This window comes from Daldinia decipiens (assembly GCF_022478715.1).
Source record: "Daldinia decipiens strain CBS 113046 unplaced genomic scaffold F4813scaffold_11, whole genome shotgun sequence".
Taxonomy (NCBI): domain Eukaryota; kingdom Fungi; phylum Ascomycota; class Sordariomycetes; order Xylariales; family Hypoxylaceae; genus Daldinia; species Daldinia decipiens.
Window position 1 is genome coordinate 357745 of NW_026054554.1, and position 12020 is coordinate 369764.

Genomic DNA, 12020 nt, shown 5'->3' on the forward strand with positions numbered 1-12020 from the left:
CATGGGCTCTCTATACACGTAGTGGGCAAGATATAAGTGGAAAATGACATCTTCTAGGATTAAGTGCAGAACTTGTGTTTACGGCATCAAAACAAGCCATACGTAATTCTAAAAGTAGCCATCGTTTCATTAGCAGGGAAGGATAGTAGATACTTCTCATAATCATACTTGTTACTTGGTTCATAATACATAGTAGAGATTCCCAGTATGATCTTAAATTGCTCAGTTGACAGGATGATGGTAACATTGCGGCTTTTGGCGAAGGTCCTATCTCCGCGCTTATGAATTGAGCACCGCTCACCGTCACAAAGCCTGTTCTTATGAATTATCGACCGGAAACAATTCCGCGCTGAAGAGCGAGATACCTACCTACCTACCTACCTACCTAGGTACTTATTACGTAAATGGTGTTGACGTGCTTGATATAATACCATATGTATGGCCGAATAAAAGCGAGGATATATAAGTTCTGTAACTCTTCGGCCGAACTGGATAGGTCACCGACTATGCGGACCTACGATTCTAAGACATAATTTATTAAGTACCTCTCTATCCATCAACATCTTCTTCTGTCACTAGTAACTACCATACCTAATCTGTTATGATGTAGAGACTTTAGCATGAGCTTCATATTATCACACATAAAACATAAGCACCAATCTCGATCCCATGGCTACTAGCATTTAAATGTCTCAATGAATGCATACATGGTGTAATTGATGATACACAAGTATAATGTTGAAGAATGTTTTCACAGCCCTGAACGCCACACAATAACTTCCCTGAAGGCGTTGAGCCTATTGAACTCTAAGATGAATTTCTCATACCATGTTCGTGGATGAGCTTGATGTTGAGATCCCACGCTCTAAACCCAAAACGCCTCAAATGCACATGCATACCTTTGGTAGGTACCTCTTAATCCTATCTTGTAATCTACCTGTATGTTCTGTTCAGCCCAACGAGACTTAGGAACTCGTTCCTAGTCTTTTCTTTTCTTTCGAAACAGCCGAGCACGCAACTAGTGATTGTACTGGTAGTCGTCTTTTCAACACCCCGCATGACCATGCTAGAAGAATGGTGGTCAGTGCTTGAAGTGGGAAGAGGAGGCAGTGGAATGTGGAATGCTACGTACCAGAGATGGCTTGACTCCATCACAACTGCCACACCCTGAGGTTTTAAAACCTCCATGATCGCATTGGCAACTTCTCTTGTCAGTCTTTCTTGGACTTGCAGTCGGCGGCTGAACATCTCAGCGATACGCGGTAGCTTAGAGATGCCGATGACATTGTTATTCGGAATGTATCCGATATGCATCTACTAGAAAATCAGAATATGAAGTAAAATGGTGAATTGGGATGACTGACCTTCCCAGTAAAGGGGACCAAGTGATGTTCGCAGAGACTGAATATTTCTATGTCTTTCACGATAACCATCTCATTATGGTTCTCATGGAAGATAGCATTGTTCACAATGTCTCTGACGTTCTGCTGGTATCCCTTTGTGAAGAAAAGCATCGCTTTCGCATATCTTTTCGGTGTATCAAGAACGCCCTCTCTGTCTGGGTCTTCACCAACGCACTCCAGAATTGTCCGAATGGCTCCTCGCATTTTCTCCAATCTCTCGGCTGCTTGCTCGGAACTCTCCTCAAGCCGTTCTCGGGTACCCCGACCTGGATTGTGTAAGCGGTGGGAGTTACTCATTGAAAAAGCTCAAATACGTACTCGGCCGGCTCAAGCCGTCAAAGTCAATAACAGGACTGGGCGACCTGGTTTCTATACCCTCGGCCTCGGCCTTCTCGTGCTTCTTCCCTCGGGGCTCATCCCTGGGATCTCGCGCTGCTTTGCTGATGCTGTCCCTCCTCTTTGCCGACTTTGAATGTCCATTGATCTCCGATATGCCTCCATCTTTTACTCTTCTTCTCCTCTTCTTCTTGCTGGCCTTCCTGTCGTCTCGACTTTGGTCGCGTTCTCGTAGTTCGCTGCCATTAACAGAATCGTCGACATCGGATACTCCCGTGACGGAACTGGCAGAAGGATCTATGGTTGCCATTTCTAAATAGTTGAGCTTTGGGTCAGCGGATTGTACCATTTTGCTTTTCCCCGGTCGAGACATTAAACTGGCGCAAGAGCGTTATAAGAGGGGTTGTTACTAGGTTTAGCGTAAGGAATGGAAGTTATGTAGGAGCTTACGGAGCCGGGAAATCTGACTGTAAGTTCCAATCAGCTCAATCAGGTTAAGCACATGTATGATGCATGGAGGCGAAGTCCCTGGTGCTTATGGCAGCTGAGACGGACTTTTGTTAAAGTAGACTGGATTTGCAAGTATCGAAAATCGACTCTTCAATTGTCCGTTATCGCTTTATCGTCTTATCATTAGTACAATGAGTTATCCCGTTTATGGGGCCTGGGGTTAGCGGCGGCTTATGTACTAAGGTGTATTATGTACTAAGGTGTACCTAGGTACACATACAGCGTTTGTATGGACCTTCCTCAATTGCCTAAGGTATGGACCTGCTTCCATGCCTCTGATTGTGTATCCGTCAGTGGCTCAAGCTTCTCCGTCATTTATCATTCATTCATCACACATCAAAAGTTTCTTAGCAACAACAACTCTCTGATTGTTATCTATTAGCCATCCGCTGTTTTTACCCAGCATACCCAATTAAAGTTACTTGACAGAACCGTTCGCTACTTTCCGCATCCAAACTGACTAGTTACCTGCCTAAGAGTTCGGCTCCGTCTCTCCGTCTCTCCGTCGCTCCGTCGCGCCCTCTGGAGACTTCAAGTGGGCTTCACTAAACCACCTCACCTAACCTAAGGCCTTCTAAACAACATATACAATATACAATATACAATAATATGGCGTCCCCTCCACGCGCATACTCGCCTGCGGGTTCTCCGCCGTACTCTGCTAGCGCGCAGTTGCCATCGAAGAAGCGTGGCTCCGCAACTGCTGATCTCGCATCTCAGCCGCCCTCCCTCAAACGTCGCAAAGCATCTGTCATGTCCATAGCCTCCGTAGGCTCAGCCCATCCTCTCCGACAAACATCCTTTCCGCCCGATGAATCCCAAATACAAGCCTTCTCTCCGTCCTACCGACGATCTCCTAGTGCCGATACCATGAGCCTCGTTAGTGGTAGTCAAGTTAGCGGCGCGCCCGGGAAGAAAAAACGCGGTAGAAAGTCAAAAGCGGAGCGCGCAAGCGAAGCGGCTGCTGAAGCCATGCGAGATGGGTCTCCAAGCGTCGTAGGAGGTCGCGCACCTACCGTCCTTAGTAATGCGAGCGGTAATCATGCTGGGAAGGACGCCGACCCAGACTCTAGGAAAGAAGAGGAGTTCGAGATACCCGAGAATATGGCTAGCATGTCTGCTGCTCGAACTAAGGAGCAGATCGAAGAAGAGAAGGAACTAAATGCGCTTCTCAAGACGCAGATGGATGCTTTACAATTTGATCGGTATGAGGTCTGGCATCGCCAAACTCTCAAGAACGCAGACGTTAAGAGAGTAAGTCGTCATACCCTATGCTAATAGCTACCCTAGTTGATTATGGCATAACTAACCATCCCCATCCTTATATAGCATATCAATAGCGTCACATCGCAGTCATGCCCTACCAATGTCCATCAGATGATGCAAGTAGTATGTAAAATGTACCTAGGAGATATTGTCGAGTCCGCACGTGAGGTTCAACAAGAATGGGTACAATTAGGCGAGAAGCAAACCGACTTATCGGACGACGATCTTAAGCCTGCGAACGACTTATCAAAACACCGCCGGCAAGCCCCCTTACGGCCCGAGCATCTTCGCGAAGCATATAGACGCCGAAGGGCCGGTACTGAAAATGGTGGCTCTTTGGGGAGCTTGATGGTTTGGAACCAGCAAACGCAAAATGGAGCTGAAAGATTCGCGGTAAGAGCAGGTGGCCGTCGAATATTTAAATAAGAATATTCTGCAATGGGAATCGTCTCTATTTCGACTTCGGAAGACGCCGAAGCTCAATACTTTGGATATTGGGTATATTTTACTCATAGGCCTAACTACATGGCAAAGGTATTGTTGATAATCCACATAACATGATGATACCAAGTGCCATGTTTAACAATATCCTATATCTGTTTAGGTCTTTTACCGTGTACTCATAGAGAGAGTATACTGCTTAATGTCCAATGCGGTATGACCTTACAACACTACACCTGAATGCCTGATCTGCGATACGAGCTCGTCTGATTCATCATCTGATTCCGACTATTTTGATCAACTAATTCGATCGACCATGTGCGGGATTAGATAGGAAGGGAAATGGGCCAAACAATCACAGACAGCTAGCTGACTGAACCCCGGCATATTCAGATCTGGCCTGAAATGTATACCTAGCTTGCCCTCTAAAAAAGTCTAAGCAAAGACCTAGTCTTCTTATAGCTGATACAAGTTTGATACACAAATATCTTAGATACCATTTGGTATTGGATAGCAAGAGTACATCTCTTTGCAATACCTCCAATACTACACCTAAGTCCCTGATCCACCTAGGTAGGCACTATAGAAACATGAGATGTTAACAGTAGCTTAATTGCAATAATTTATGGAGTGGTTACATGTCCTAATTCGATATATAAATTACTATGCTAAATGCTTGAGTATCTGAGGATTATCAACCGCAAAATTTAGGCATTGCAAGGTTAGATACTTCTAAGTCTACCTAACATATGCATGGAATCAATTTTGCAGTCTTCCTAAAGTGTAGCTAAATATTGCAGTTACGTCATTCTTGACAAAAATACATATTTTCTTAACGTTGGACAGCGCTAACCCCGTAGTGCCCCCACTCTGTACAGATCCGTAATTTGAATTATAGAGCAGACTAAGCGACATTTTTGCATAACACGCCAGCCCTTATAGCTCAGTGGTAGAGCGCAGCACTTGTAATTCTTCTTCTGGAGATCTTCTACAAGTCCATGCTGAGGTCCATCGTTCAATCCGGTGTGGGGGCACATCATCTTTTGCTTTTTTTTACTCTATTTTTCTTGTAGCCTTTTTAAAAAACAAGCGACCGTGATCAATCCCCATTATGTAGTTTGAATTATAACATGTTTGTCGCCTCTATTGTCATGATGGAGGTAAAATCAAAATAATTGCTCGGATTTGAAGTAATCAACGCGCCACGTAAAACCATGTGCTTTACTTAGGTAGTTTGTATCTTGCATCATCTGGCATATGCGAGTTTTTAACTGTAGCTGCGATATGGCTATTTAACAATCATCAGGTGGATATTGAATCTTGAGAAGACATGTTACAAACCTTTACATCCTTTCATGGCGCAAGCCGCAGATCACAACGCTGAGAACCTCGTATTTAGTTATTCATGGATGCGTATATACCAGCCAAGTAATGTTGGGTTCGAAAGGATAGTGGATGATATAAAGACCTTTAAGATGTGTCTACCTGTATACATTAGGTACCCAAGGTTAAGTTAAAAAGAACACACAGCTGGTTATTATCAAGTCTACCTATATAAATCAATCATTCACTCGTTTAAATAAGTTAACTATTAAAATAGCATCATCATCTGTTTATACTAGACCTGAGTCAGATATGCATAGCGAGCTCACCATTGACTACTACTACGACATACTGATAAGCCAACTTACTATCTAGGCTTTAGCAGCTATCTTATACGACATAGCGGAATACGTCGTCATGTGTGCCTGGAAGAGGAAGTCCGGTATCCCCCCTACTATTTCTTTTGGTTTCGAACTCGTCCTTGGGATCTGCGGTACGGCATGACCGGGTATTCTCATCTACAGTACGGTCATCTCCTATAATTGGCGCATAGAGGACTTCGTCTACAATGCCAAACAGGATAGACTTATCCCAGGGTATGTTAGCAGTGGATACTTTTGGATCAGATGTCTATCTCGGCAAGTTGTCTTGCTACATCATTATCGTAAGTTCTAGCGAGTTACCGATTTAGTTATCAATATATTCTCAGGTTAACTAATGTTTTCCGCTAGTCTAATACACTTTGCTCTCTTCATCCGCGATTGTGTTGAGGTCGATAGACAGAGGAAGGTCACTAAGCAATCTGAGGAAAGGGAGACATTAAGCGTCTCTGTTGACCCTCGGGAGTCAATAACCCATGTTCTGGAATTGGGTTCGAAGTCTGGACAGCAGGGCGATGACTACGACAGAAAGGTCGACCTAGAATGCCAGTGGAGCAATGAACCTTGTTGAAGAGCCATTTGGTTACCGGGATAACTTAGGAGAGATGAGATCTAGAGAATATTCGTCTACCATAGGTGTCCGGAGGAGATGGATTGAATCAATTAATAGTCATTGAGTAACTTTAAGATATTCACCAACTCTAATGAAGTGCTTGCACAAGTAAGAAAGAATATGCGTAGTAGTACGTAGCATGATGAGTGCTTAGTCATCAAAGGGGTCACTCCTGAATCGTCCAGCTAGGTGCCTAGGTGCCTATGTCCGTCTCCAAGGTGTCATCACACAGAACGCGTGCGACTGTAATACACTACTAGTATTTTTAAGTAAGACTTCGTATATATCTAGTCACTAAGCATGTAGTATAAAATACCATGAATGGTCCTATTTGCCAGTATCATGTTTCATTTATTATTTGCATCATTGATTCACGATGAATACTTTAGCACTAAATTGGAAATTGAGTAGCGTAGTAAGTCTGATACTGCTCTAGCAAGTGGTGATATCTACAGCATAGGGCCATGTAAATATGTAAGGGTGTCTGGTCGACGACGAAAATATAGTTCTGATACCAAGACCCCGTTAAATGACGATCATCCTGGTACTGTACCAGTCACCCTTTCTTCGCCGACACTTGCCATATCTAATGAGGGGATATGCATATGCCGTGTCCGTAGCCGTTGGTAACTTAGAAGGTCCATAGATGAACTTCTTTGAGGTTATTGAGAGGTGGGTTTGCTAAGATACGTGCTGACTGGATTGTGCTTCTTGGTGACGGGCTGCCTCAACATTCTGGAAAAATCCCGAAAGTATTTCTGAGACCATAGAACATCTTACCGTATCTCGCTAAACGCCTCATATCAAAATATTGATGATCGTCATATGTTTTAGTATGCTTTAGAGGGGTTGGAAATATCGGTAGTCGATGGGGAAGGGAAATGATCGGGTGATTGTCTGGTATATATCTCTCATAGTCACCAGTCCATTATTCTGCCTTCTCTCATTCTCATACTTCAAATTATACTAATTTGCAAGATCTCCGAGATTTGAAGTATAGCATCTCATGGAAATTCTAGGTAGTTTCCATGTGCTTCAATTGCGGTACTTGGTACGATTGGGTAGGGTAGGTACTAGGCGTAGTCGTATTTTAGATCCGGGACCTTGACTTGTGTATAATAAGCCCAATATATACAAGCGGACGATCCGATTGTGTGATGATGCTGGTCGCGGTAGATGAGCATATTTAGGTTTGATTGGAATAAGTTATCAACCCCAAGAAAACATTGCGTGTCGCGTCAAAAGATTGATGGTAGTATATAATGTTGTTGAGGCCGGTGATAGTATCAAGGTCAAGGTTAAACAACGGTTATGTTAGGCGGTTCATAACACGACCGATCAGGATATCGAGAAGCACGTAATGAATAAACGTTAGGATAATGTATCGTTCTATATTCAGGGAAAGGTGCCGAAGTATTGTATAGTAATTGATATCTTAATTATAAAGAATATGAGCGCCAAAATCAAGCAAAGGCGGACAGGTGACGAGGGGAATATTTAACATACCTGATGCGATGGTGTTAGGGAGAAATTGGACAGAAATATCATGAGATCAAGCTGGGAAATCATGCGGGACTTGCGATATATTGGAGTAGAGTTGCGTGATGAAATGAGCTACCCAATCTTAAGTCCACTTAGTCTGCTATCTTCAGTCGGAAGCCGAAATAAAACTCATTTACTGATAGCCATCTAGATTCAGAATATGATGTCTATGAAAGGATAGAGAGGATTCTCTAAATGAATAGTCCGCAACGAGGGTAGCTTCAAAGAGGCAGGGTTAACCAAGGATTATGTCTTCCGATTGACTGGTCAATCGGTCTTCGATGGCCCTGTAACGATCCTGCAGATTAGAGGTTGCTACCTCCTTCTCTACTATTACGACGAACTCTAGACTTGTCAATCTAGTGTCGAGACCAGGACCCTTCTTCCACTCATCGAAACGTTTTAGGAGAGCGGTTTCGTGGTCATTTTTCTTGACCCGAATCATTGCCTTATTTCTCTTGTCCACGCCCTTCACAGCAGTTCTCGTTAGATAAAGCGTCTCGACATTATGCCACGATCGTGTAATGGTTTGCCAGCATGGCTCTGTTGTGGGGGGTAAGTTGGGTGATTCTGCTTGTATAGCTAAGCATCGTACCATAGAACGGTCACGTAGATCGTACTGGTGTCGAGCACAATAGCATCCACGGCAACCTCCATGACAGGGTTCAAATATTAAAATGTCGCCAGCAGAAACAGCCTGGATTGTTCTACTGTTGAAAGAACCTGCGGCTGGAATATACATGGCAAAGAGCTTCAGGTAATGGAGCCGCGCGACCCATCGCGACAGGCGGCATGCATTAAACCAGGTAGGTTGCTCGTTCTGAACGTCAAATTGAGCCTCGGCATGTGATAGTGAATATCGGTTCATGATATATACCAGACGTGGTTCTATGGCAGCCTCCCATATCATCATTTTGAGTTCGTTCGGAAGGTCAGAATACTTAGAAAACTTGGTGAGAGGCTTAAAAAAGCGCGGAGAGCGGCGAACACGTCCGTTGACAGTAGCATGGTTAGTTTTAAGCCGTTTGGCTGACTTTGGCTTCCGTTCTTTACCCTGAGGTTCGACGATTGAATTTGCGGCCTCTGGCATCACAATACTTCCATTATTGAGGCGAGCAGATCGACGAGTTAGTATTCGGAGCTGGCCAGTTAAAGGGTGTGATGGGGATGTTTTTTCTAGCGAGAACGATTCGAGAGGTTGATCCTGATTTCTCATCACTCGAGCCACATCATCATTAACTTCGTCGGAGTCTCCAATCTGGTCGTCCATAATAGAGCTAACATCTCTCGAGTCTTCAAGTTTAGACACATTCGGATTGGATATGTGTTTCTTGGACGAGTTCTGAAGCCTCTCTCTGAGTGAAGTAGTAATATACGGGATAGCATCAACTAAATCGGCGAGGTGGGATTTGGTCATAGATCGTGTCACTGGACGGGTATAAGGCCCCGAGTCGACTAGGGACGAGGGGAGAATACTGCTATGTGCAGGCGTCGACATCATGGGTGAATCTGTCATCTCAACGTCGTGCGGATGGTCGGGCTGAAAATCAAAACCTGATTCACGTTTCTTACCATCCACATGATTGTCCATGTGGTTTCCCATGTGGTTCTCCATGTGGTTATCCATGTGATTGTCCTCGATTCCATCTTCGACTTCATTTGCGCCTGCCATTTTGACTTCGGAAAATAACTGTGTTTGGTTATTCTCTTGTTTTTGATTTGAATGTAACGATGCAAAGTACCGGGTTAGGTACCTACCTATGGTAAGATAAGATGAATGATATCCGTCGAGAGCGTGAGTTGGTTGCGAAGTCGCAACAATATGTCAATTCCCAATTCCCACACGGCTTTAATTGCGCACGTGGATAAGAAGAAGTCGTAGTGGGTGGTGGTACAAGCGTTAAGCTGTGCAGTAGCTGCTGTGACGCTACCTAAAATAAGGTAAGGTACAATACACGTTAAGGATGTAGGTATGTACCTAAGGTATGTATGTATCTTAGATACCTAGATTAGGTACCTCTTAACCTTAGGTAAGCTTTTTTGGGAATGTCGAGGATAGAGTCGAGGATAGAGTCGAGGAAACCCGATTTAAAAATGAAAACAAGCCCCGGTAATTTTAAAAGAAATAATAAAAAGGACAACGATGTTCTGTTCTGTCTGTCTCCTCGAGTTCTTCCCTTGTCGCTAAAGCCGAGTGATTGAATGTAGGTAGTGTATAAGGTACCTCCTAAAGTAGATCCTAGGGCTGCCGGGGTACAATACCTAAAGTGACTGAGGGTGATTGAGTTTCAAGGTCCAAAGGAAGAGCTGAGGAGCGCAAAACGGTGATCACGAAAAGCGTACGACGTTAATAAAGTTACATACCTAAGGTAAGGTAAATAGACGAGTCTTGTAACGCAATGATTGCCCCGAGACGTTAGGTAGGAGATAGGTAACTTTTATTTTTGCATCGAAACATGGTAAAGTTCAGAGTTGGTAAGTTACCTACATGTAGGTAGGTACCGGAAGGTATTGTGTCTACCTCTTTAGGTACCACAGTGATGCGGGGCAATCGTGGAGGAAGATAAGAATGAATGGGCGGTACTTCGTACAACAACCTGATAGTGGGGCATCACCAACGTGGCAGGCGTGGAAACTGCAGATGCCATGTTCTAGCACCTTAGCGCGCTGGCCCCCTGTAGCTTATAGGCGCTTACTTTAGGTATTGTACCTGGGTACCTGGGTACCTGGTTTTAAACGTCTCTCAGTTGATGGTTCGGTTGTTAATTGTGCAGTATAAACACATGTCTTGGACATATACCTACGGCACCTACGCACTTTCTAATGAAGTCTGAATTATTCAAATGTACCTAACCTTAGGTATATATCTAAGTTAGGAATCTCCTGCACGCTCCGGCATCTTAGAGGTCCCCTGTTCTCATAACATATCTACCCAGTGTTCAGACATCGTCAACGATATTACCAGGTAAGCAAAAAGGTTGGGATTGCCAATTTTTATTCCAGGGTCAATAACCTATTGAAAGAAAAAAAAGAATATAGCTAAGATCAAACCACTAATATAGTTAAATGTCATTTATACCAAGTATCGTAGTAACCCAAAGATTCAATAACTACCAGTAAATTTCCTAATGAGTTAATATTTATATTACTAACATGTTTACACTAAACTTCAGTCGTATCTTACGACAGTGATAACAACTTATAGGTAATTTATAAAGCATTAGAACTGGATATTTCTTTTTTGATTTTACTGGTAACTCTATCCTTTTACTACAATTTGAACGACGATTCTAAGAAAAGCCGTTATTTCAAAGACTACTACACCCGAATATATCAAAATACACGTATGGTAACAAGACTATAGATTGGAACATCCAATTGTTCTTATTTAGCTCCGGTAAACAACTTAAATATATTGTTGTGTAGCTTTACAAAACAATTCGTCAAGTGATTACAGCCATGGTACTTAGACTCTCATTATCCATCAGTTATCTAGGCTGTAAGTAAAGCTATCATGCTACTGATTAAGTGGGCAAAAACCAATAATGCTTAAAGTAACACAAAAAAGAAGCCGCTTACAGTGAAGGCAATATACAAGCTCAGGCCAATCACTTCAGTTAGTGAATGTGAATTTATAACCTATAATGTTACGTCCTACGTCACTTGGTCACTTCATTATTACACCTGTAACCTAGTTCCACGCAATACCTATCGAAGATTCAATTATCGGACACTTTCTTTCTTATGTGTCACCCATTACCTACAAAATTAGCATACAAGCAAGCTTGTACACCCATGTCATTACCAAACGGCGGTATTGTGATTCATTATATGTGAGTGCTTTAATTTGATGTCCAGTTCAGAGTTCGATCATTCCCCCCTTCAAGGCTCTGTTAAAATGCATCTCCCTCCCCTATATTTAACACCCATTTATTCACTCCGAAAACCTAATCATATATCCAACCATCAAGCTTCCCCTTGATATTCGTCTTAACGTGTTTCTGACAATATATCATTGACATCCTCGAGAACATCATTTAACCATGTGTCACGCATTAGCTTGGTGGTTCTATTGCATGACCTGTGGCAGAGGTCCACTGGGCAACCGTCCTATTGTACGTAATGAACTTCTTTTTCTGTTCCCTGGCTTCGGACATAACTATCTTATACCTAGGTAAGTTCGGGAATGAGCGCTAACTTATAATA

At 43.2% G+C, this 12020-nt stretch overlaps 3 protein-coding genes and 1 non-coding gene across 4 annotated transcripts; 2 read left to right on the forward strand and 2 right to left on the reverse strand.

Moving 5' to 3' along the window:
* Window positions 1–536: 536 nt before the first annotated feature.
* Window positions 537–2386, reverse strand: F4813DRAFT_355113 (GTP cyclohydrolase I). The gene is made up of 5 exons (XM_049242831.1): window positions 2150–2386; window positions 1722–2051; window positions 1365–1669; window positions 1133–1314; window positions 537–1066 (listed from the first exon to the last, which is right to left on the reverse strand). The coding sequence occupies exons 2-5, from the start codon at window positions 2047–2049 to the stop codon at window positions 934–936; spliced, it is 948 nt and encodes a 315-aa protein (XP_049100879.1). The 5' UTR covers window positions 2050–2051; window positions 2150–2386; the 3' UTR covers window positions 537–933.
* A 29-nt stretch (window positions 2387–2415) lies between these two features.
* Window positions 2416–4630, forward strand: F4813DRAFT_33506 (TAFII28-domain-containing protein). Its single transcript, XM_049241180.1, has 2 exons — window positions 2416–3503; window positions 3579–4630. The coding sequence occupies exons 1-2, from the start codon at window positions 2859–2861 to the stop codon at window positions 3939–3941; spliced, it is 1008 nt and encodes a 335-aa protein (XP_049100880.1). The 5' UTR covers window positions 2416–2858; the 3' UTR covers window positions 3942–4630.
* Window positions 4631–4888: 258 nt separating this feature from the next.
* Window positions 4889–4990, forward strand: F4813DRAFT_t58. The gene has a single exon. It is a non-coding gene; the product is annotated as a tRNA-Thr (tRNA).
* Window positions 4991–8049: 3059 nt separating this feature from the next.
* F4813DRAFT_380030 (uncharacterized protein) lies at window positions 8050–9486 on the reverse strand (the record flags this gene model as incomplete). The annotated part of the gene is made up of 1 exon (XM_049245521.1): window positions 8050–9486. One exon carries the CDS (start codon window positions 9484–9486, stop codon window positions 8050–8052), a length of 1437 nt encoding a protein of 478 aa, XP_049100881.1.
* Between the last annotated feature and the right edge of the window lie 2534 nt (window positions 9487–12020).

What these genes read in the sequence shown, in the direction of transcription:
- F4813DRAFT_33506 (XM_049241180.1), top strand. Translation starts at nt 2,859, where the DNA reads ATGGCGTCCCCTCCACGCGCATACTCGCCTGCGGGTTCTCCGCCGTAC. An exon ending in AGAACGCAGACGTTAAGAGA is followed by an intron (nt 3,504 to 3,578) that starts GTAAGTCGTCAT and finishes ATCCTTATATAG; the next exon opens with CATATCAATAGCGTCACATC.
- F4813DRAFT_355113 (XM_049242831.1), bottom strand. Translation starts at nt 2,049, where the DNA reads ATGGCAACCATAGATCCTTCTGCCAGTTCCGTCACGGGAGTATCCGAT. An exon ending in TGACGGCTTGAGCCGGCCGA is followed by an intron (nt 1,670 to 1,721) that starts GTACGTATTTGA and finishes TACACAATCCAG; the next exon opens with GTCGGGGTACCCGAGAACGG. An exon ending in TGGTCCCCTTTACTGGGAAG is followed by an intron (nt 1,315 to 1,364) that starts GTCAGTCATCCC and finishes ATTTTCTAGTAG; the next exon opens with ATGCATATCGGATACATTCC.